We start from the raw sequence: 25186 nt of genomic DNA, 5'->3' as shown, positions 1-25186 counted from the left end.
AAGAAATGATAATCACCTCTACTGCTTGATAGCTTACTTTGGTCAATATTGTCCCTGCCCATGGCAGTGAAGGCCAAAAATAACATTTCTCTGTATAAAGAATGGCCTCTAATGACACCTCGGCCTTTCAGCTTGTGTCTTTCGATTGCTAGTTTTTTGAGTGGCTCCAAGAGGTCACTGCATCGAACTCCCAATAGAACGTGGTCCATTACTCTGAAAACAATAAGAATACACAGAGTTAGCTGTAATATAAACTAGAACAATATAAAAATATAAAGAAAGAAAATCAAACAGATGGTATTGCCTTGTGACATAGGACTGCTTTCTAAATATATACCATCAATTACAAAGAACATTTTGACTCTCAAGCTTTTAAGACCAAGAGTTCACTGCTGTGAGACAACCTAACATAAGGAAGTATGGAAAATAGTTAACAGTATGACAAATAGGATGTGTAGCATCTAGTAAAGAGCAGAATGCTATTTAATGTGTACTCCATTAACAATAAGATAAATAGCTGCCGCGGACTCGTAATACACTATAAATGACTACTGAGAGTAAAAAAGAGAGTTAGACTCATCAATACAATAAAATTGTATTGATGAGTCTATCTTTTTTACTCTCAGTAGTCATTTATAGTGTGAGCAATAGAATTGCATACGTAAACTTGCTAAAAATAAAAAAAAAAACTTCCTCTCAACTGATAATTTTAGGAAATAGTTGACAAAGATAGGAAAAAAAAAAAAAAAAAAACACAGTCACTCTTACAATGGAAGAAAATGCCTCCACCACACACACCTGTTAACACACAATATAGATATTTTTCTTAGTTCTTCAGTAACTGAAGAGATGCAACCGTATATTAATTTGGGATGCTGGTATTCCTCATTTACACCAAACACTTGCATTTATCAACTACTATTTGTTCAATATTTGTGACAGTACACAAAAGCTGCAAAGAATAACATGTATTTGTGTAGGAATGGAGGCATTTTTATGCCCACATTACTAGCAGGGATTTTTATCACCACTACAGTCCGGTCACTATCACACACATCCCATCATAGGCAGGGCTACCTGTGGAACCAGTCATGTGGTCTAAAATCTAAGTTGCAACCACTGTGCTCCACTGTGTGGGCATGAAAACCAACAACCTGTCTGTCTACATGAATGGCCACTGTCAAACTCTGGCCAAGAAACAAGTGGACCACCCTGTTGCTAAACGCACTGCCAAACACGACATCCTTCATTTCAATGACTGCTTCATGGCCTGTGCCATATGGATCCCTCCCACCAATACCAGCATTTCTGAACAGTGTAGGTGAGAACTTTTCCTGCAGTACATCCTATGTTCCCGTAATTCTTCTGGCCTCAACCATCGTTAGTCATTGTCCTCACCCATCCAGGAGCACTGCACAGTCATCATTCCACCTCCACCACCATCATTACACTCAGTCTCTCTTTATTTCTCTCCTTTTCTGCTACTTCCCTTCCCCTGCCCTCCATCTAACCTGCAGGACTTCACTGTCTGCCAACCCACTGTATTACCCTTCTCACCCAGCCTCCTCCTTACCCCCACCCAGTTGCCACTCCCATCACACACTGGTGTTGCTGCTCACCGTGTGGTTTCAGTTGCCCGAGACTGCAGTTATGTGTGTGAGTTGCGTTTGTGTGAGTGTGTGCGCATGTGTGTGTGTTGTTGATGAAGGCCTTAATGGCCAAACGCTATAATTGTGAGAGTCTTTTTGTTGTGCCTATATGTGACTCAGCATCTCCAGTATATGGTGAGTAGCAACTTTCCTTCTCATAATATTGCTACAGAAAAAATGAATTGATATGTAGAACATTTTGGACAAGACTAACTACCGAGGACAGGCTAAAGGTTTTAGATTAATCCTTCTGCTAGATCCCAGACATATCTGCTGCAGTTAATGAAAATTTGAGAGCATGAATGACTCCTAATCATGCCATAATAATTGGAATATTTAACTATCTCATACCGATCAAGGTGACACAATGGTTAGGGCACTGGACTTGGTTTCAGGTGGAACATGGCTGAAAATCCCATCCAGTATGCTGATTTAGGTTTTCAACAGTTTGCCTATATTGATTAACATGTATGCAAACATGGTTCCTTTGAACTGAACGTGCCCATATTCCATATAGTTTTCCATCTGGTCACCCTATGGTAGTCCCATTAGGGACTCATTCTACACACTTAAGCAGTATTCTTTATGATGCGTCCCACGGGTATTTTGTATGCAGTTTGTTTTGTTGATCAATTGTATTTTCCTAGTACTCTACCAATGAACTGCAGCCTGCCACCTGCTTTACTTATGACTAAGTGTATAAGATTGTTCCCCTCATATTCCTACAAACTGTTGCACCCAGATATTTATATGAACTGACCGATTCCAATTGTAACTGATTGATATTATAGCCGCAGCATACTTCATTTTTTCGTTTTTATGAGTGCTCAAAAATGTACACTTCTGAACATTTAAAGCAAATTGTCAATCTGGCTTAATATTTGTGCAGCTTCACTCAGACAATGCTTCATTATAGACAACTGCATAATCTGTGAAAAGTCTGAGGTTGCTATTAAAATAGTCTGCAAGGTCATTAATATACCACATGAACAGCAAGGATCCCAACATCCTTCCTGGCATGCACTCGAAATTACTTTTATCTTTGTTAATGATTCTCCATCCAAGATAACAAGCTGCATCCTCCCTATCAAAAAACTCTCAACCCAGTCACAACTTTTGCTTGATATCCCACACGATTGTACTTTTGATATTAAATGTAAATATGGTACTTAGTCAAATGCTTTTCAGAAATCGAGAAAGACTGCATCTACCTGACTGCCTTGATCCACAGCTTTCAGTATGTCATGTGAGAAATGTGCAAGTTGGATTGCACAAAATCAGTGTTTTCAGAATACACCCTGTTTCTCAATTCCAGATACTGAATTATGTTGGAGCCCACAGAATATGTTCTCAGATTCTACAACAAATGGATGTTAGGCATGTAGTTTGTGGGTCACTTTGCTACTCTTTTTGTGGACAGGTGTGACCTGTGCTTTCTTCCAGCTACTGGGCATGGTTTTTGTTCAAGGGATCTACAGCAGATTATTGTTACAGGAGAGGCTAAATCAGCAGCAAATTCAGTATTCCAATGCCACTTACACTAATAAGTATACTAATAACTATGTCAATCACCAACGCAGTGGCACAAGAATTAAATTGCAACAATATTCCTGCATTTTCCTTTGGGACAGAAAATTTGAAAATGTAGTTAAGTACACTACTGGCCATTAAAATTGCTACACCAAGAAGAAATGCAGATGATAAACAGGTATTCATTGGATAAATATATTATACTAGAACTGACATGTGATTACATTTTACACAATTTGGGTGCATAGATCCTGAGAAATCAGTACCCAGAACAACCACCTCTGGCCGTAATAACGGCCTTGATACACCTGGGCATTCAGTCAAACAGAGCTTGGATGGCATGTACAGGTAGAACTGCCCATGCAGCTTCAACATGATACCACAGTTCATCAAGAGTAGTGACTGGCGTATTGTGACGAGCCAGTTGCTCGGCCACCACTGACCAGACGTTTTCAATTGATGAGCGATCTGGAGAATGTGCTGGCCAGGGCAGCAGTCGGACATTTTCTGAATCCAATATGACCTGTACAGGACCTGCAACATGTGGTCGTGCATTATCCTGCTGAAATGTAGGGTTTCGCAGGGGTCAAATGAAGGGTAAAGCCACGGGTCATAAAACATCTGAAATGTAACGTCCACTGTTCAAAGTGCCGTTGATGTGAACACAAGGTGACTGAGACGTGTAACCAATGGCACCCCATACCATAACACCGTGTGATACGCCAGTATGGCGATGATGAATACACGCTTCCAATGTGAGTTCACCGCAATGTCGCCGAACACAGATGCGACCAACATGATGCTGTAAACAAACTCTGGATTCATCCAAAAAATGACGTTTCGTGCACCCAGGTTCGTCATTGAGTACACCATCTTAGGCACTCCTGTCTGTGATGCAGTGTTAAGGGTAACTGTAGGCATGGTCTCCAAGCTGATAGCCCATGCTGCTGCCGTTCCTGCAGATGGTTGTTGTCTTCCAAACGTCCCCATGAGTTGACTCAGGGATCGAGACGTGGCTGCACGATCCGTTACAGCCATTCGGATAAGATTCCTCTCATCTCGACTGCTAGTGATACGAGGCGGTTGGGATCCAGCACGGCGTTTCTTATTACCCTCCTGAACCCACCAATTCCATATTCTGCCAACAGTCATTGGATCATAACGTACGCAAGCAGCAATGTCGCGATACGATAAACCGGAATTGCGAGAGGCTAAAATCTGACCTTTATCAAAGTTGGAAACATGATGGTACGCATTTCTCCTCCTTACACGAGCCATCACAACAATGTTTCACCAGGCAATGCCATTCAACTACTGTTTATGTATGAGAAATCGGTTGGAAACTTTCCTCATGTCAGCGCATTGTAGGTGTCGCCACCAGTGCCAACCTTGTGTGAATGCTCTGAAAAGCTAATAATTTGCATATCACAGCATCTTCTTCCTGTCGGTTAAATTTCGCATCTGTAGCACGTCATCTTCATGATGTAGCAATTTTAATGGCCAGTAGTGTATTTCTGCTTTCGCTTTACTACCCAAAATTTCAGTCTCTGTCACAACCAAGAGTGTTTGGAGCCGAAGTTTGATGCCATTAACAACTTTTACATATGACCAGAATTTGTGTTTTGTGAAAGAGCTTTTGACATTATTCTACTACAGAAACCATTGAAGGCTTCACACATGACTCTCTTGACAGCTAAATGCATTTCATTTAGCACCAACCTATTTATAGCACTATGCTTTTTACATAAATATTATGCAGTAGTATCTGTTTCTTTACAGCGACTGTGTACTACAGAGGGTTGCTACCATCATGAACTGTTTTACTGTGTACATATTTATCCACTGCGTGATCAACTATCCTTCTAAACTTGAGTCCTGAGCTAAAAGTTACAATTTCCTCATTGAGATATGACACTACTCCTCCTTCATTTCTTTTCCTTCTTTCTACTTGCTTCATTGCCCTTTGTACTTTGGTAACCACTGTCGCTGCAACTGCCACATGTTCACTAATATTAGTTTTGGAGCAGACATCCTCGAAGAGGTCAAGTCTATTTGTTGCTATTACATCTAATCTATTTCAATCATGAGAGGGTTTCTGAACTGTTCTAGGTAGTTTTCACAGAAGGCATTTAGTAATGTTACACAGGAAATTATCACACCCAGTACTAAGAAAAACACACTTTAATTACTGAAATTGATTGTTGGATGGTTAAGTTTTCTCTGATTATTTGTGTGATTGAGGAACTTCCGTACTAGTGAAATGAGGTTTCCTGTAAAATTTTTCGTTACACCAGAAGTGAGTCAGGTGGTTGGTAGAAGGATTCAATTATAATTTAGTATGTGAGCTTCATTACTTTTTAGGAGCACGTTGTTATTGCTTCAACATTTACTCACTATGATTTTAATTCTCCCACATATACAGGGGGGTGAGAGTGGAGGGATTTCTTTGGATCTTACAATAGTTCCTGGTCTCCTACAGATATCATTATCTGGAAAGGATGGGGAGTTGCCTAATCTAAGAAACCCTTGTGTGCACCCAGCACACCTGACTCAATAAGGAGGACCCTACTATTCTCAGCCAGATGGCACATGACTAGGAAGTTACAGAACCTTCGTAGTCTCTGGTTCAGGCTTGCCACTCGACTCAGGACCAGATCTGTTCTGGGCAAAAAGGCTGCCGATTGTGAACGTCTGTGAGCAAGGATGGTATTCTCAACCTTCTCTGCCAGTTGCTGTAATGATCCAAGTATGACCTTGGAGCCACATAACAAGCATCATTTGTCAGCATGTACCACAATTTGCACTTGGTTGTCCCTCGCCCTTCAATGGCTGCCCGAATAGCCTCTTCAACAATGCTGAATGAGGGCCCCAGGAATACACACTGAGTGCACAGTGTTCCTTCTCATCCCTTACTGTCATTTCCCTAAAGGGTGCCATTATTAGCTGTACATTTCAACTGCCAAAGATAATGGACTCCCACCTTTTTGTGTTTGACTCCCCTTGGCATGGGATGCAGCATGTTTTTCAACAGGTGAAGTGAGTCTCACTGGCTCAGATTCAGCAGAAGACAGCACCTCAAACTTGTTGATTAGTGTGGTGGATTAACATCCTGAGTTCTCCTGGTCCTTCTTTCCCCTGTACAGGACTTCTAGAACCACCACTGATATGCTATCAACAGTGAAGTGGACAAGTAGTTAGAGATTCTGTATTTCCTCCAGAAGTGACAGTGTTCCTCCTCTCTCCCTCCCACTTTACCAACCCCTGGTCACCTTCCAGCAATTCCTTACATCCAACTTGGCCTCACCATCCTTCTCCAGATCACTTCAAAGAACACAAATCTCTCCACATAAGAAAGGAAAGCCACTTGCAACCACAAAATAGGTCCTGATTCAATCAACTTATCTGTAAAAATAGGTGTACCACTGCTGTGATGAATTGCAGTCATTACTAGACAGCAGGCTTCTATCAACTGTCTACCTCCATCACCTACGAACTACCTGGTGCTCACATCATTTCTACTAAGTACCTTAGGCCAATCCAGAATCTCTCCTCCGAGACCAAATCCCTCACCCCTCCCAAAATCCATTCACCTTCCGCATGCTTCTCAAAATCCACAAACTCAACAACACTGTATGCCCCAAATGCAGCTGGTCATTGTGTTCTGGCTGAAAGAATCTCCACCGTTGTCAACCAAAACCAACTAACTGCCCACAAGCTAGCCTCTCATATCAAAGACACAACCCACTTCCTTCACTGGCTCTTGACCATCCTCCCACCCTGTTATTACCTGGATCCCTTCTTGTCACTCTCGATGGCATTTCCCTATACACCAACATCCCTCACGCCCATGTCCTTACCACTATGGAATAGTACCTCTCCCTATGTCCTTCCATCTCCACAACCACTACATCATTTCTTACACACCTTACCAACAAAGAATGGAAAAGCCAGGATGGAATGTAGAAATATTATGAGAAGCAAAGTTGCTACTCACCATACAGTTGAGATACTGAGTCACAGATAGGCACAACAAACGACTCTGATAATTATAGCTTTCGCCAACAATAGACACACATAAATGCGCGCACACACACTCACACACGACTCTCACAGTTCTGTGTTTGAGTTGCGCGCGCGCGAGTGTGTGTGTGTGTGTGTGTGTGTGTGTGTGTGTGTGTGTGTGTGTGTGTACTGTTGACGAAGGCCTTAATGGCCGAAAGCTATAATTGTGCCTATCTGCGACTCAGCATCTCCGCTTTATGGTGAATAGCAACTTTCCTTCTTGTAATATTGTTACTAACTATATCTTAACACACAACTATTTTCCCCTTGAAAAGAAGGTACATTGATGTCTTCACTATTTGGAACCTGGACGAAGACAACCCTCTTCTCATTCCTCCTCCTCTCCCACCCACTTCACATGGTTTTCCTCTATTCAACATGTGACCTTCCTGACTTTGACCACCACCTCCCTGATTGTGCCATTCATACCTCAGTCCATTTTAAGCCTATGAACTGCCAGCAGCACCTGCACCTTGGCAGCTTGCACCCTAAAAATCAGTTCCATACAGCCTGGCTACCCATCGTCAACATATATGCAGTGATGAGAATTCCCTTGCCCAGTATGCTGATGGTCCCAGATAGGCACTACCCCCCCCCCCCCCCCCCCCCACAATCCTAGTCAATGAACAGATTTCTATGCCATATTCTCACACACTTTCACACTTCCCCAATCCTCCCACCAACTCCAGGCATATCCCTGTGCAAGACCTGCCTGACCCCCCATCAAGCACATCATACTTGAGTCCTGCAGCCACGTCATACAACAGCCCTGCTGCAATTTATGCACAGTATTTTATTTAGGCATAGTTATCAACTGTCTGTCCATCCAACTGAATGACCATCACCAAACTGGGGCCAAGAACAGAGTTAACCAACCACTGGCAAAACACATTGCTGGGCACAAACTGTCAGAGACCAATGGCTGCTTCGCAACCCATGCCATCTGCATCCTTCCCTCCAGCACCAGCTTTTCTGAACTACATATATGGGTGCTATCTTTCCAACACATCCTACACCCCTATAATCCTTCTTCCTCACTCAGCAATGACCCACTGTTCCCAAATCGCCCACCCAGCAGTTTCCCCTTCCTTTGTCCTGTCACCCCTTCCCAACCCATGCCTTCATGTCGCCATCATGCAATGCACCTCGCTGGTTCCAATGCCCATGTATTGCATCCCTAGCCTGAGCACCAACCACCTCTTCCTCTCACATTGCTATTCTGCACAACTTCTGCCTCCCTCCAAGTCACTAGCTACCTGTTCCCAACCCTTCTTCACGCTGCCTGCTCCTTTCCGTGAGAGACAGCGCACGCACGCACGAACGCGTGTGATATCTAGCTTTTCAAAGGATTTCTACCAAAAGCTAGCCAAGTTTTGTTCTTTTCGTGCGCATGCTAACGACTTAACACTACTGCTATTCATGGAGTAGTCTCCTTCATTGCTAAATTATTTACAAAGATGTTATATTCAATACACATGATTCAACTTACCCTTTGGACACACTGGTAGGATCTGTAAGTAGAGCACTTACGAGAGAACTTGGTTCCTCATTTAGCTGCCACAACACATACATAGGTTGTCCAACCTGTAAATGGAAATGAAACAATAAGTGCAGAAACACAGTATAAGAAACTATTCACTCTCTCCCTTGCCTTAACAGTTTCAGATATACTGTTCTGTGCGGTAAAAGACAGTAAAAGCTGGTTATTAATAAAAAGGAAAAAAATTCAATCCAGTTACATTCTTTACAAGCACTGAAAACTATTTAAGAACTATTTTATCCATGACAGTTTGAGAACACCTTGGCTTTATTAGGATAAAATCAGTGAATCATCAAACTGCAGTTAGCCATCCTTTCTTGAAGCAATAAATTTCCCTAACTATCCTAAGCCCATTAGACAGCAACAATGATTTCTTGTATGAATGCATACATTTTTATCCTTTAACAGAAAACAGTACAAGTGATTTTGTGTTTTACTAAAACTTTCTATCTGCTCATAGGCTCTATATGTTCTATTTACTTGAGGAGATTAAGTTGTTTTACTCATTAATTTTCAGAAATATTTGGGCTTTACTTTATAACAAAACCATGTCCTATACGCAGGTAAAATAGGCCACCCTAAATGAAGGGTGAGAAAAAGTACTTACCTTGGGGAGGGGGGGGGGGGGGGGTGATAGTATTAGTAATTCCGAACAAAAAATGCCATATGAACATATGGTCCATTCTTCAGAGTTTCTGAGGAAACAATGGAAACAACGCAGATGGTTCACAATCTGCCGATGATATGGATGGAGACCCTTCTCATGTACCATGCGCATTATTCATGTCTGTGGAACACCAAGCTGTGTAGCAAGTCATATAAAGTTGGTAGCTGCACTGTGTTCTGCCATTTCAAAAGTGTTCTCAAATTCACTGTGATCTTGTTGGACAGGATGTTCAGATACATTATGTATGCTGGGAAGCTTACCAGGCTTGCGCAAACTGGTCAACACCCTGCAAAATACTGTGCTATCCAGAAATCTGTAATCAGGAGGAAATCCACATTCGTGTTTGCAAACAGTGGCTCTGGAATTCCAATTACAAAACATGTAGACAAAGATCATGTCACCATGTTCTGCATGAATGAAGATGTGTGGCACCTTCACTACAATGACCTGATTGTGTTGACTATACATACAACACTGCAGTACACTGGTGCAACCACTGTAGCACTGTCATGTGAGGTAAACAATGTGTACTCTTGCATGACCTGTCATCCCACCATGTGCAAGTGATGTGCGCATTGTAATAGTCAGTAAAGACAACACTACATGGCCTAATGTCACTTTGATTGTATTCTTATGTGAGTGCCAGTGAAGGAAGATATGTGACTGACACCCATGATTTTCAAACAGCTGTATACTGGAAGAGTTAAGAAAAGGGCATATGCCCATTTGAAATTTTTTTTTCAGAATTACCAATACTATCACCTCTCAACGCATGTACCTTGCCCCTGAGTCACCCTGTATATTCCGAATGCATAAATATATAAAGATGAAGTTTTCTTTAAGTTATTATGAACAGTGTGGCGAATTTTATTACGTATGCTAGTAATCTTTAATGTTTATAGCTGCCCAATTACAACACTGACTGTTTTGCATCACTGAAGTCCTCTTTAAATGTTCTTTACAATGCCACAGAAAAATACATACAGCTACAAAATGTGGGGTCATAATTTTAAGATGTAAATATTAAAAACCCGAGGTGTGAAACTAGTAACAAAAAAATAAATTATTGTTTTTTTTAAAACAGGGTACCATGCTGCAGTTTGCTTCCTTACAGATATATGAGAATTAAGTGGAGTCTAGATGCCATGCTATTTATTAATGAAAGAACTGATGATTTAGTGTGAATGTACAGTGTCTGAATAATAATCTTCACATGAACTGCAGTCAAGTATGCAAGAAAAGCAATAACTAATCCACACGGGAAAACAGAGTTATTATAAATTTTTGAGAATGTTGGATCACTGAAACATACAATAGTGTTTTTATCGTCATCATAATCACCAGCAGCAGTAATGTTTGACACCCACTACTGGATAAAGACCACCTCCAGACCTCTTCAGTTATACAAATTCATGCTATTGTTTTAATGACATCTTCGCAACTTGCATTAAGTTTTCATCTCAATCTTCTCTTATCTGCTAAAATCCAGGAATGAGTTTCATTGGCCCATCTACCACCAATTTGCCCGACAGCTGTTAAACTATTTCATTTTAAGTAGTCCACTCCAATCTGTACACTGGTCAATTTGTTTGTCTTCCTGCATCTCCATGTAACTCCCAAGATGTACATTTCTACTGCTCATTGTTTTTGGATAGTTTTTGCAAAAAATCCCAAAGTCTCACTGCTATCAATTAAAACTGGTAATCCTTGCTGTTTGTAATTTTTTTTTAGTTTCAAACAAATCAAAAGCTTGGTTTCAAATACTTCATTTAATTTACCAAAACCACTCCAAGATATTTTTATTCCGTTTATTTCTTTTGCTGTCCATGTAGTCATTGCCTTCAACTGTCTTAAATACAAAACAATCCAACGGATCTAAGACATCTTTGTTAATTTTTACTATTTTTTGTGTGTGTGCTGGTTATACTGATCACAATATTTTTAAGGCTTACTTTCAAACTTGCTCTGTTATATTTTTATTTTTTCATACATTGTTGAAAATGATTTGCAATAGGAATCAACATCATGATGTCATGAGAAAAACAAAGCTGGTTACAGTATGTTTTATTAATGAGTATTCCTCCCTTTCTTCCAATTTAGAGATCTGAGAACCACCTCTAGGGCTCCTGAGAACAGCTGATGTCAAACTGAAGCTCTAGTATTGGTGTACATATTCTTCATACATTGAATCAGTGCTTTATTTCTCAGTGACTGTTGTGCATATTTTTCTGGCCCTGAATGAACAGCTTTTTCTAAATGTATGAATCCCAAGCAATTCTCTGTTCTCTTATTTTGTTCATAAATTGCAAAAGGACCATTGTGCTACATTCTCTTCTAGGTCTGTTCCTTTGTTTGAGTAAAATTCGAGGTTTTTTTCATGCTGTTGGTGATAATTTTAATAAATATCAGTACAGTGATGACACTGGCATATTCTAAACACACATGGTTCCTTACTTGTGAAGCAGAAATAATTCCACACTACCATTACCTCTCCACTATCTTATTGGTTCAGCACACACTTGTAAGCAATCAGGAAGTTTCACAACAGTGCGGACACTGCTGCATAGTTAAAGATTCATTCTGGTACAATTACAGTGTTGTCAGTTACAATTGGTAACAGTTATGGTCAAGTAAAATGGCCACAAAAAATATGTGACTTAAGCGTCTTTTTCATTAAACTGAGGAACTCTCTCTTAGCAGTTGTGTAATATTAGTGCAATGTTTAATACTTATTTCTTGACTTTGGGGACATTATTATTCAGTGAACTGTCGATGTACACTTACAGAAGACGACAGTAAAGGGTTTTCAGACAGTTTGTGGTAAACTAAATAATTACTACACACAATCAGCAATTATTTAAGGAGCAAGTTTTACCTCTTCGTGAAGGCGAGGATTATCCCACATGCAGTGAATCAAAACATTATTGTGATCACTGTTGGCCCACGATGGATGAACAGTTCGGTTTCCTTTTTCTACAGACGCTGCATGTAAACACAGGCCAGGCAAATGACTTACAGCTGTGATGCGTTGAAACACCCAGACCTGCAATATTCATGCAATACAAACTGCTGTATGACGAATTCAATTAATTATCTGAAATGTAATGGAAAAAGAATATTTTACCTACCATATTCCAGTATATAATTGGATGCTCATCCACAAACCGGGACTGCGTAAGACAGCTATCTCCTTCATTGTACAAAATATTTTCAAATTCCTTTCTCAGTACTAATGGATTGAGATATGGCACAGTGATTGGCTCAAGTGTAACTGGAAGATCCGCCGGAGGGTCTTCTCTCTGCAATGGAGATGCTTTTACATTTATACTGCAGTTTACAATCACTGTGTTCAACTCACATCTATTATCCAGTTTAGTAATTAGTTGCTGGTAATGTTTTCCAGCCACTTGTAGTGAAGCAGCCTACTCACGCCGTATAAAATTCAGAGCCGTCATTCCATTGTGTGCCAGCCAGTCCGCTGTAACTAGCCCTGACATCATAAATGTTGTGCAATACTCTAAGAATCAAGTAAATAAACTGAAACGTTTCTAGCATGTCAGGAGTAATATTATATCATTATGTGTTGAATATCAGTTCAATAGCTTTAACCATTTTTGAGATTTGGACATTTTTCAGTAAAAATCATTGGCACAACAGAAAAGAGCTAGAAACTTAAAAATTTATATTTAGATTTCTTTTGCATAATAATTTAGTGGAAACAGTATTCTGGATCTCACAAATTAAAATTTTAGTTGAAATTCATGATTTTCTGGTTTTTGTCTTGAAAATTAAGGAAGCAAGATAGGTTAAGTAGATATTTAAATTCAAGTAGAAGGGAGATCCGCTATAATCATAAGGATGTGAGAAGTTTCAACTGAATAACTATAAAACTATAGCGGTAGCGTATCTCCAAAGGGCAAATTCAGAGCTCGTCTACTGCGTGTAGTGTAATTAAATTAATTATCTCGCCCAAAATATTTGACTTAGCCACATCAGACTTTTATTATGACTACTTACCTGTGCGCTGATTGAGCATTTAAATTGAGAGCTTTATTGGCCATCAGCAAAGGAAGCAATGATTTATTCGATAACTTAAAGTGGTGCATTACTAGCCCAGCGGCTAGCCGGGAGAGCGGATTTGATCAGGCGTTCCCTTAGCCGTCTGCACCGCGGCTTTATATGTAAGAAAGCTGCGTGAAAAAGATTAAGGCCCCAGTTCTCTCCAGACGCTGATTAGCGCACCACCGCTGGCTGCGGTGGTCTAGCGGTTCTAGGCGCTCAGTCCGGAACTGCGCAACTGCTACGGTCGCAGGTTCGAATCCTGCCTCGGGCATGGATGTGTGTGATGTCCTTAGGTTAGTTAGGTTTAAGTAGTTCTAAGTTCTAGGGGACTGATGACCACAGCTGTTAAGTCCCATAGTGCTCAGAGCCATTTAGCGCACCACCTGTGCCGGGAGTCGCGTCGCGTTGGTATCATTGCTATAAACAGCCTCGGAGGCCGTAATAAGTTACTCGGGATACGCGTAACCATGAAATCGTTTTCGAGTGAAGTGTTAATTCTGGGATGACTTTAATGATCTATCTTCAGTTTGCGTACGTCGTATTTTCACGTGCCGCTGCGGGACAGTCATTCTACCATTATTTAGCGTGGCGTTTGATGAACATTATCATCAAATTATGGCAAGCATTCACTTAAACATTTAATTTGTACAGTTATAGTTGCATCAGTGCATTAGACTCTGAACTGCTCTGGTAGATGGATTGTGTGGATTCTTTTAGGTCTGTGACTTTCAGAATATAGTGAACATTTTCGAAAGAATCGTTTTTGATTATGAATCCCAGACAATCTCCTAATTCCTCAGAGCTATAAACTGCAGCTATAAGTGTATTTCTCAGTTGAAGATGGCACTAGGAATTCTAATAACAGGCTTCACGTTTTGCTATACAATTTCTGGTTGCCAATATTCTAGTTAGAGAGCCAGTGTTGAGAACAGCAAACAAAAGCATTAATAAATCATAGGAACATTTTAATAACAAATATTTCCATACACCGCCCCACATATGGTGCATCGTTGGGAAAGATATTCCACATTTTAACAACAAAATTCCACACGCCGCCCCACACACTCTTGTTCTGTCCCTTTATAATAAATTCATGCGAGCCGCCAGAACAGGATGTAGATATAAGCAAATATGTGAAATATTAGCATATCTTTATGTTAAGTCTTTTTTCCAATTATTACAGGTATGTTAATATTAGACAGCTGATGAAAGTTATGAAACACAATAGTGATTAATGTAAAATGATGTGTTCTGGTATATGAGCAGAAAATGTGTTATAGATAGAATCACTAAACTTAAATCAGCTAGTTTCATTGTTCTAATTGTTTTTTACTCTCCCTCTTGAATGCTGAGGGACTTTCCTTGTGAGCTGTGTATTTTTTCTAAATATTCCAGCAGATGTCTTATCATGTGCCCTACCCCTTATTCACTAGCCTAGACACTAGGAGTCACTCCAAGATGTTTAATTTTCCCTACGCCAATTTGAGGTGAATGGTCTTCACAATTTACCACTGCACCTATCTTTGGCACAGAAATATGTAAACCATAGAGCTGCATTATTCTTTGGTAACATATCTTTGGATATAAGTTAAAAACATATTAAAAATTGTGTGTGTCTGACAACTCCTCCTATCTCACAGGTGATTTCTTAAATAAAGTATATATCAGCAAATGCCATCATACAACTATACACATTTTTCATAAATGTCTATTTATCAAGTAAACATAGATGAATGAACAAACAAAAGCAGAAGGAATTTCAGTTTTTAGAATCAGAAGTTTTTCATTTGGCAAATGACATGACAAGATCAGTGGTTTTTAACTTTTGCCATCAGGTAGCTTTAGTGGAGGATTTCATTTATGGTCACCACTTCTTGAAGATCCTGTTCAAAACCTGAGTGAACCAGGGCAGGACCTCTTTGTTTGTTGCTATGTTGTACTCTGTACTCTCCATTCTCTCTTAGGTTTCTAACTTCCTGCTCAGGAATTTCTACTCACTGTGAGGCAGTCTGCTGCATAAAAAGCCTCTGATTAAATGATTGCACAGTAGTGTGTAAATACTTCTTGACAGCTTCTATGCCATTTCCATCTAGTTATTCCCAGATGTAAAGGCTACTTTCTCGGAAATGCCTGGTTCTAATGAGTCTCCTAGGTGCTTGATTTTTTTTCTGCCTGCCTGATTTTTCCATCATCTGCATCTACCTCTCTGGGTGGTGACTTATTGCCCGTTATAAATTTTGTTTTCTCGAATGACCTCTGGAGGCCAACCACTGCCATGTTGATTTTGAATTTCTTGATTTGTTTTGTGGCTATGCCTAGGTAATCAGAAAAAATCGCAAAATCATCTGCAAAAGCTGAGCAATCAGTGTCAGACCAATGCTGCTGTACCCATTCTGTATGCAGCAGAAGACCTCACAGTGAATAGAAATGCCTGAACAGGAAGTTAGAAGCCTAAGAGAGAATGGAGAGTGCAAAAGAAAATAGCAACAAACAGTATTTTTGATAACTTCACCATGTACTGCTTTGAGCCACTTGCACGAAGGGAAAAGTGGAGGTGACAGGCCATCTCCTAAACACCCATCCCGACCTCATAGGCTCTGAAATTTACCTTCTGAATTTCACTTGTGGTGCCAATCATGGTTTTTTTGGATGATTGTTTATTTTTTTGTCTAAGGTGACTTATTTCTGGATTTGGTTTAGCGTACTTCAATCAACAGGGTTGTGATCTTTCATGAAATAAATAAAGGTAACTAAGAATTCCTTATCCTTAAATTTCAGGTATAAAAGAACAGAGATGTAACACTGGAACATGCACAGCAAAAGAGTAGTCTTTCCTAAATCCTCCTTGATATTTCCGTTTTGTGAGTCAAACTGTTCTGCAGCCACAGAAGGCTTTAGAGAAAATCTCATACTTATAAAGGTAAATAAGATGCTAAAATGGTTGTTCACATTTTATTTTTTCATTTCTTTTTAAAGATGACAAATTGGGGCAAATGTCCAGCCACTTGGCAGTCCTCTTGTTTCCAGATCTTGTAAATGATCGCTGTCTGCTTATTGACTGCTTTCTCACCTGTGTGTTTCCAGAGTTAAGCAATTTTGCATTTTTGCCAGTTTCTTTGTTGACCTTAAGGGACTGGGCGAACAGCACTTTTGTTTTCATTCACCTCTAATTCTGACCTCTCCTTTTTCTAATTCCTCTACAATTATCTTTTGACACTGCTGACACACTGAGGAGGTCAGTGACTTTTTTAATTTGGTGAACACTAGTGGTCTACCTTGTATACGTACATGTCTGGCATACAGCTTACTGTTGAGAAGTTTCACAAGAGGCCAATTTCCATGTAAACTTAAATATTTACTTTGGAAACAAACTGTAAGTTGTCACTAAGCCATTCTCTATGATATCTCTTCTCCCAGGAATGCTAGTCCACAGAGTTCAGATAGCTCATTTGGTAAGAACAACGTCCATCACTGTCCATGAAAGGCAGAAGCAAATGGCACATCTCAAAATAGTCAATATCCATCCACCCCTGTTCTCACCACCTGGCATAGACCAGATTAATGTTCTTTAAATTGATATTAATTTATCTACATACTTCCCCTTCACTAAATGAAGGTAGTTTTTGCAGCAAGAATGGATACTGAAGTGGGAAACAATCATTTTACAACTGGATATTCCTATGCCAATTCCTGTAACAATGTTTCCAATTCCTGTAACAATGTTTCACTGGTACTGTTCTAACAACATGTTAATGATTGTCTCTTCCAGTCATCATATCAAATAAATTCTTGAAGAGATATTTCAGCTAAATTTGCTCTATGTATATCATGAAAGCACTTTGCATACTGCAATTTGTTAATGTCATGTATCCATTGCATATTAGTGTGCTGTAAGGACAACACCTGGTGTTCCACTACCAGACCATGTACAGCTGCAGTTTAAAAAATAGGTGTCCAAACAACAGTGTCACAATATATTTACTGTCTTACTTAGTTTGTTGTTAAGAACTCATCAAAATATGAAAACAGTTTTAATATAAAAACTGAATAATTTTTTCTTGGCCATTTCTATTATTTACTTGGTGAATTTTTGTTATTTACTAAATTTATAGGTAGGCGAAAATTAATTATAAAGTGAATAGTGAACATGGTGAGCATATTCACTGATAAACGTATTACTTTTATGAACAACTGAAAAGTTCTACATAATAATTAATTTCTACAAATATAATTAATCGAAGAAACATAATACAACTAACAAACTAAGCTCACTTTGACTTAGCAGTTTCTTCTTCTCTGAATAGACTCATTTATTACATTTAAATGTAGATTAACTACAATTCCAAAGTCAGTCATGTGACTGGTGAGCATACACATTCATCTTTACTGAGAAAATGTATTATATTTATAAACTGCATAATGAGTTATCAAAAACATGAGCCACAAAAAAATGTAAGAAATACTTTCACTTAGTCACATTTAATCTTTACCTTCCTGTTACTTGCAGTCAGAGGATCTCCTTCTGCTGGACGAAGTTTACTGACATCTGTTTCAGCTGCACTGCTGGAATCTACTGATGAGTTACTCAGACCTGTAATAAAGTAATTCATCAGTTTCAACAGCTGAAATTATACCAATGTAACTCTCAGGTTTTGTTGGCGTGATTGATTAGAAGTGAGATTTCGGGTTTTCAACCGAGTTGTTCACTTCTCTGCACAATATTTTGAAGACCAACCCTGCTGTCTTCTTCAGTTGCTGCGAGTTTCGCTGTTGTACTCGCTGCCTGGATTCCAACCAGACATATGCAAAAGGCATTGAGCAATAAAAATGAGATGTACCAATATCCTTATTAAAAACTTCACCAAGATTAAATATATGCTAAGTAATGACATCAAGAGCATCAAAACTTTCAAGGTTACCAATACTCTCGATACCTCCATTGCAAACAATACTCATGGTAAGCCATCCAGTATCATGACTAAATTTATCATCCTTAAATCACTTCTCAGTACATTGATGTACCTAACTAAATGTGGCGATGATGATGGGAATTGCAGTTGGTTATACACAGCAGTGTGAGACCAACACTAACTCTCAGTCAGGCAGTGAGTAAATACAATGGCAAAACTCACAGCACCTGAAGAAGATGGATGGGTCGCTTGTCTAAATATTGTACACAAAATGGAAACTGAACATATGGAAGATAACTATCACACAAAATTGTTTTTATTTCAACAAAAATCCGTGATCAAAGGACTCTTAAAAAATGCACAGTGCTAATTGGCCATCCTAGTAGTGAAAGACATTATTTTCTATCCTACTAAGAGTGACCACAACACACTGTAATGCTTCTCAGGTAAACAGCTACTTATGTGAGATGTCTTTATGGGTTTCCCTTTGTTCAGCAATTAAAAAAAAGTATTTTGATACATGGATTTTATTCACTCTTTCTAACTATAGTTCAGTTTTATTATAGGTTTGTTGAATTTGAATTACACACATAAATCCACAATATGTAATTTCAAAATGTGCACACAGTGCCTTAAAAAAGGAAAATTAGAGAGACAAGTCACAGTTCTGCAAGTGAAAGTTCATTATGTTCTACCCTCAGAGATATCCAAATACAACAAAACTGTTTTCTCCCCACTAAGTGAGCCATTAGCTCAATGCTGTTATTCATAATTCCAATACATGTGTTAATAGTACTCACCGTCACTATTTTTTAGCTTGTATTTAATACTATACAAACATTATTTTTGTTCCATATAGTGATATTCATTTTCATGCCAATACTTTTCTTTTCCACGAGCCTTATGGTGAAACTTGACTAAAAGAAAAGATCAGCTGATAGGACACCTCCTGACGCATCAAGGAATACTTGATTTGGTGATGGAGAGAAGTATGGAGGATAATAATTGTAGAGGAGACAGACTCTGAAGATAAGTGAGAAAAGTGGGATGACCTGAAACAGCACTTTCAAACTGATGCATATTTTCTCATCTATAAGGCAAATAATTTCTGCCAAAGGCCATGAAAGTCAGAAGAAATCCTGCACCATGGCTAAATGATGAGCTGAAGAGAGGGCTGCATGTATGACATACAGACGATGCCTCACCCTGGAAAATCATACTGCCTGTAAGTAGATGCTGCAGTGTGTCAGCAAACCTGTAGGAAATGCTGAAATAGACATGCATGTACATTAACTGACAACAGACAGATTAGATGTCATTGAGAAAGTCAGTGAGATATAGGGATCGGTCCAGTAAAGCTAAGCTGAACCCATTGTCTTTATTGAGGATCTGAACCACAGCTTGACTTTGCCAACAGCCACTACTGAGCCTCAAAAAATTAGACTTACTATTTACTTCATGGAGGTAATTGATTCTAGACGGAAAATACTCTTTCATAATCATGTTACCAAAAATATTGTTGAAAAATTCATGATGTGTATTAAATCAGCACCCAATGGACATGATGCCATTACACTGTAAAAGGTCACACTTATTACTGACTCACTACTGCTCACAATGAAGGATATCTTCTATTACCACCAGACTACAAGCTTTTTTCCAGTGACCTGGAAACAAAGACTTGTCAAACTGCTGCCCAAAAAGGAACTGCCACAGCAGTCTCAGATCACTGTCCCATTTGTGTTCTTTCATTGCTAGCTAAGTCCTTACAATATAAAGTCATGATCAGTATATTGACTACTTGATGACAAATAACCTAGCAGATAAATACCAATCAGACTTACATAGGACACTGCAACACCTCAACAGTTTTACCAAAAATAACACATGAGCTGAAGCTAGTTATGGTGGTGACTTTAACCCATCCAGTATTGACTGGAAAAACTAAACATTACTTTTAGCGGTAAGGGAAGCCATGAAGCTACTAGAGTATGATGGTCACCAAAAGCAAAAACGACATGAAAAAAGCTAATTGAGTATTTGTGACCAGTCCCTAGCGAATGAGACAGGAACTGAAATTGAGGGTAGCAAAGCAAAATTTCAAATTCTTATCTCTGTTTTCAAATGTTCCTTTACAAAGGAAAATGTTCCAGCATAAAGTCAAGCACCAGGATGCCAGTCAGAAACCACAGAGCAGAGAGGGCTGTGAAGAAGTAGTCAGCCAATAGCACACTGACCAATCCCTCTAGGATTACAACGTGACAGCAGCGGCCTCTAGATGAAGCAAACAAAAGCGCTGCTCCCGACTGGTCGCAGCCAGTTCTACAAAAGTGTCAAGATCAGCGACTTGGATACAAGCATCCACTGTATTCCTTCACTTGTGTAGGAATCATTATACTAAAGGACATTGATTATACTGCATGTTGCCCTTTGCTTGCAACACGCCTATGTACATCTGTAATTATAGGTTATCTGCCTTGAGCTGACTGCAATGTAACTAAAAAGAATCACACCAGACGCGTTTCACTTTTATTTATAAAGCACCTTCAGTGGCATTCTGAAATTGGATACATACATTTGTACATTTATTTTTTGATTCTTTTAGGTTAAAAACAGCGTTTTCTTTGTGAAGTTAGTCTATAAGCTACTTATGGTGTTTCTCTACATAGTCTGCACCTTCCCCTCATGCTAGCAGTGGTTGATGTCGACAGGCTTCATTACACATCTGCAGTTTTTGGCATTTTGCATTATTTCCCGCACTGCACTACTTATAATTGACTTTCTTAACTGTTCTTCATTCTCATCACTGCTAGTCTTTATGTCTATTCGTTTGTTTTCATTCACATTATGGGTGTTGACAACCTATGAAACGATTTTGTGTGTGTGTGTGTGTGTGTGTGAGAGAGAGAGAGAGAGAGAGAGAGAGAGAGAGAGAGAGAGAGAGAGAGAGAGAGAGAGAGAGAGAGAGAGAGAGAGAGTGTTAGTTAGTGAAATTGTCTTTTATGTAGATACAGACATGAGAGGGGTGTCCCCCCCCCCCCCTTCTAAAGAAAGGGGGGAGGGGGGGGAAGACAGGGATTGCCGGGACACTGATTATCGGATAGAACTGGGAGAAAATGGTAGTGGTCATTTGAGCCTGTGGTTATATTTGTACTTTTAATGTTATATTAAGCGGTCAATCAGTTTAAAGAGTGTGTGGCTTGCCATGTTGATCTGATCATTTATGAGTTGTTTCTTTACTGTTATGGTTTTTTGGATGTGGTAGTCTTCTTGTAGGGTGAGGAGGTGTTTTTTGTTTTTGTTTATCCTTATGATTTCCATGTCTATGTGTCTGGTTATAATTGTATGTTGGTGATGGTGTAAGTGTTCTGCAAATGTTGAATGATTTGTCCTATACTTCCATGCTCTTTGTATCTGGTGTCAAATGCCCTCCTGGTTTGACCTATCTTCCATTTGCATTTGTTGGTATATTCCTGATTTCTGATACAGATCAGGTTTTCCTTTTTTTTTTGTTTTGGATGTATTTCTGAATTCAGTTGTTGGTTTGGTGGGCTACTTTTATGCCTTGTTTTTTGAATATATTGGATATTCTGTGTGTGTATTTGTGGTTGTTCGTCATTATGCACCATCTTTTACTTTCTGTTTCTTCCACACTTTGTGCTGTATCTATTCTTGTATTTTGTGTGTTTCTTTGTGTGTGATTTTGTCCTTGTGTTGGTGGCAGTTGGGTGTTTGTTCTTTTCTGTTTCTTGATTTTATTGTTCAGCTTTGTTACCAAGTTCTCTTTGTATCCATTGTTTGTGGCTATTTGTAAATGGAAGTTAGGTATTGTCATAGATTCATTTCATAATAAAATTCTTTAATACAATTTGCTTTAATTGTTGTCTAGCGATCCGAGAAGCCAGTTCCCTAGGCATCCCATATTTGATGAGTAGTCAGGATACAACAGAAAACCCAGGAGAATTGCCCCAATTTAATCCTTGTACCAACAAAAAGATGATTGAAATAAGTACTAGTGTCGATGGTGTTGAGAAACAGCTGAAATTGTTAAAACTGAACAAAGCTCCAGGTCCTGATGCAATCCCTGTCAGACTCTATTTTGAATTTGTTGCTGAGTTAGCCCCTCTTTTAACTATAATCTATTGTAGATCACCTGAACAAAAAGTCATCCCCATTTCTTGGAAAAAGACACGGATCACACCCATCTACAAGAAAGATAGTAGGAGTGATCCACAAAGCTACCATCCAATATCTGTGACATCAAATTGTTGTAGAATCTTAAAACACATTCTGAGCTCAAACATAATGAGGATCATGAATAGTGTTTCCTGATTTCCAAAAATCTCCCGACTCAGAACCACACCAATATTTATTGTCAAAAGTATGAGATCATATGGGGTATCAAGTGAAATTGGTGACTGGGTTGAAGACTTTTTGATAGGGAACACACAGGATGTTATTTTGGATGGAGAGTCATCATCAGATGTAGAAGTATCTTTGGGTGTGCTCCAGGGAAGTGTGACAGGACCCTTGCTGTTTATGTTGTATATTCACGACCTTGCAGACAATATTAATCGTAAAATCAGGCTTTTTGCAAATGATGCAGTTATCTATAATGAAGTACTATCTAAGAGAAGCTACATATATATTCATATAATACAGGGAAACATTCCACGTGGGAAAAATATATCTAAAAACAAAGATGTTTGTGTCTCTATCAACATACCAACGCTTTCGTTTGGTAAGTTACATCATCTTTGTTTTTGCATATATATTCAGATTGGTTTTGATAAGATCAACATGGTGCAGAGAAGGGCAAATTGTTCTAAATGTTCCGAAATGTAAAATTTTGCACTTCACTTCACAAAATTAAAAATTTAGTATCCTATCACTATAATAACAATGAGTCATGTTTGGAATCGGTCAGCTCATACAAATACCTGGGTGTAACACTTTGTAGGGATATGAAATGGACTGATCACATAGGTTCAGTTGTGCGTAGGGCAGTTGATAAACTTCAGTTTATTGGTAGAATATTGGGGAAGTGCTACCAGTCTACAAATGAGATTGCTTACAAATCATGTGTGTGAGCTATCCTAGAATACTGCTCAACAGTGTTGGACCTGTAACAGAAAGGACTAACAGGGGATATTGAACTTATACTGAGAAGGGTAGCACAAATGGTCACAGATTTGTTTAATCAGTGGGAGCGTGTCACAGAGATACTGAAGAAACTGAACAGGTAGACTCCACAGAGGTATTCAAACAATTATTCTTACCGTGCTCCATACCTGAATGGAACAGGAGAAAACCCTAATAACTGGTACAATGGGACATATCCTCTGCCATGCACCTCACAGAGGTTTGCAGAGTATAGATGTAGATGTATATGTAGATGTTTGGTCAAACAGGCTGGCAGTCATTACTGCCTTACTTAAAGGATGCCCTGAGAATCTTTGATTTAGATCTAGCAAACAAAGAGCAATTGTGGTTAAAGCTGAATAATATTATAAATTGTGGTCTAGATAAGTATGTAGCCAGTACCATTCAAGACACTAAAACACTCTCACTACAAAAGAGACTGCAGGGAAATTGATACAGTACATTTAATAGCAACTTGTGCACCCATAAGAATAAATATGTGTGAAGCCCACAATAACTTTCAGTCAGTCCTGGCAAAAGATCTATAACAAAATTTTAGGAAGTTCTGGTCACACATAATGACAATGAACGGGTCCAAAGCTTCCATCTAATCTCTCAAATGTCCTCCTGGTGTTGAAAATGAAGGCAGCAGATATATTAAATACCATATTTAAAAATATTTTTGTGTGCGAGGATATTACCATATAAAGGCTTGATTTTAAAATATTGTTATCCCCCCCCATACTCCCTCCTCAATACTGCGAACAAGTAAACCTACTTAAAGTGATCAAGGAATTAGGTGCTAACTGGATACCAGTTATATTTTACATTCAATGAACTGCACAGTTAGCCCCCTCCCTAGCTCATATTTATAGAGAAGCTCTTGCACAACAAATACTTCCATGTGACTACAACAGATTGGAGCCATTGAATTAAAAACAAATATCCATGATGTTAATCTGTTGCAGAAACCTACAGCCTACTCTAAGCTCAAATGTTCCTGGAGGACAATAAAGATCTCTAAAATAATCAGTAGCAAACAACAGATGTGCATGAACAGGCAAATTAGGCTTTACTAAATTATTTAAAGGCATTCAATACTCTACCTCATTACTGACTGCTAACAGAGATATAATTGTAAGGAATATTGTCCCATATATTTGATTAGCTCTATGAACATTTGGCTAATGGGACACAATAAGTTTACTGGATCGGGAATATTTTACTGAAATAAAAATAACATTTTGTCATCTTTATTCTTTGGCCTCTTTATCCACAACTGCAATTATACACATAATTTAGGTTATGTACCATCAATTTTCAACTGTAATTAAGAGTCTTATTTACACTGTACATATTTTGCTTTATTTTGAACATCTTCAGTGGTCAGAGTTTTCGTTCCCTATTTCCATTAGTAAAGTTCATCCACACATAGGTGCTCAATTTTTATAACAATACACTTCAATGACAGTAGATGAAATTACATAATTATGTTGTTTAGCTGCATTCATACCGTGTGTATTTTGTTTTCTTCTTGTGAGATGCGAGCTGTGCAACAATAAAAAAAGTAAACTAGGTGTAAGTGCATGATACTGTAACAACGGAAAGTCCGGATTGAAATAAT

The 25186-nt window shown here is 38.9% G+C and overlaps 1 protein-coding gene across 4 annotated transcripts in view; it reads right to left on the bottom strand.

Moving 5' to 3' along the window:
• Positions 1–25186, bottom strand: part of LOC126281424 (DENN domain-containing protein Crag) — a 292659-nt gene that overhangs the window by 2733 nt on the left and 264740 nt on the right. For all 4 annotated transcript variants that reach the window (XM_049980371.1, XM_049980368.1, XM_049980369.1 and 1 more), the window contains 5 exons: positions 18001–18101; positions 12577–12747; positions 12324–12491; positions 8731–8825; positions 38–213 (listed from right to left, as the gene is read on the bottom strand). In XM_049980371.1, coding sequence (XP_049836328.1) covers positions 38–213; positions 8731–8825; positions 12324–12491; positions 12577–12747; positions 18001–18101 — 711 coding nt within the window. The remainder of the gene's footprint in view (positions 1–37; positions 214–8730; positions 8826–12323; positions 12492–12576; positions 12748–18000; positions 18102–25186) is intronic.

Source organism: Schistocerca gregaria, chromosome 7 (genome assembly GCF_023897955.1).
Source record: "Schistocerca gregaria isolate iqSchGreg1 chromosome 7, iqSchGreg1.2, whole genome shotgun sequence".
Taxonomy (NCBI): Eukaryota; Metazoa; Arthropoda; class Insecta; order Orthoptera; family Acrididae; genus Schistocerca; species Schistocerca gregaria.
Note: the sequence above shows the minus strand (reverse complement) of the source record. Positions and strands in the feature narration are given on the sequence as shown.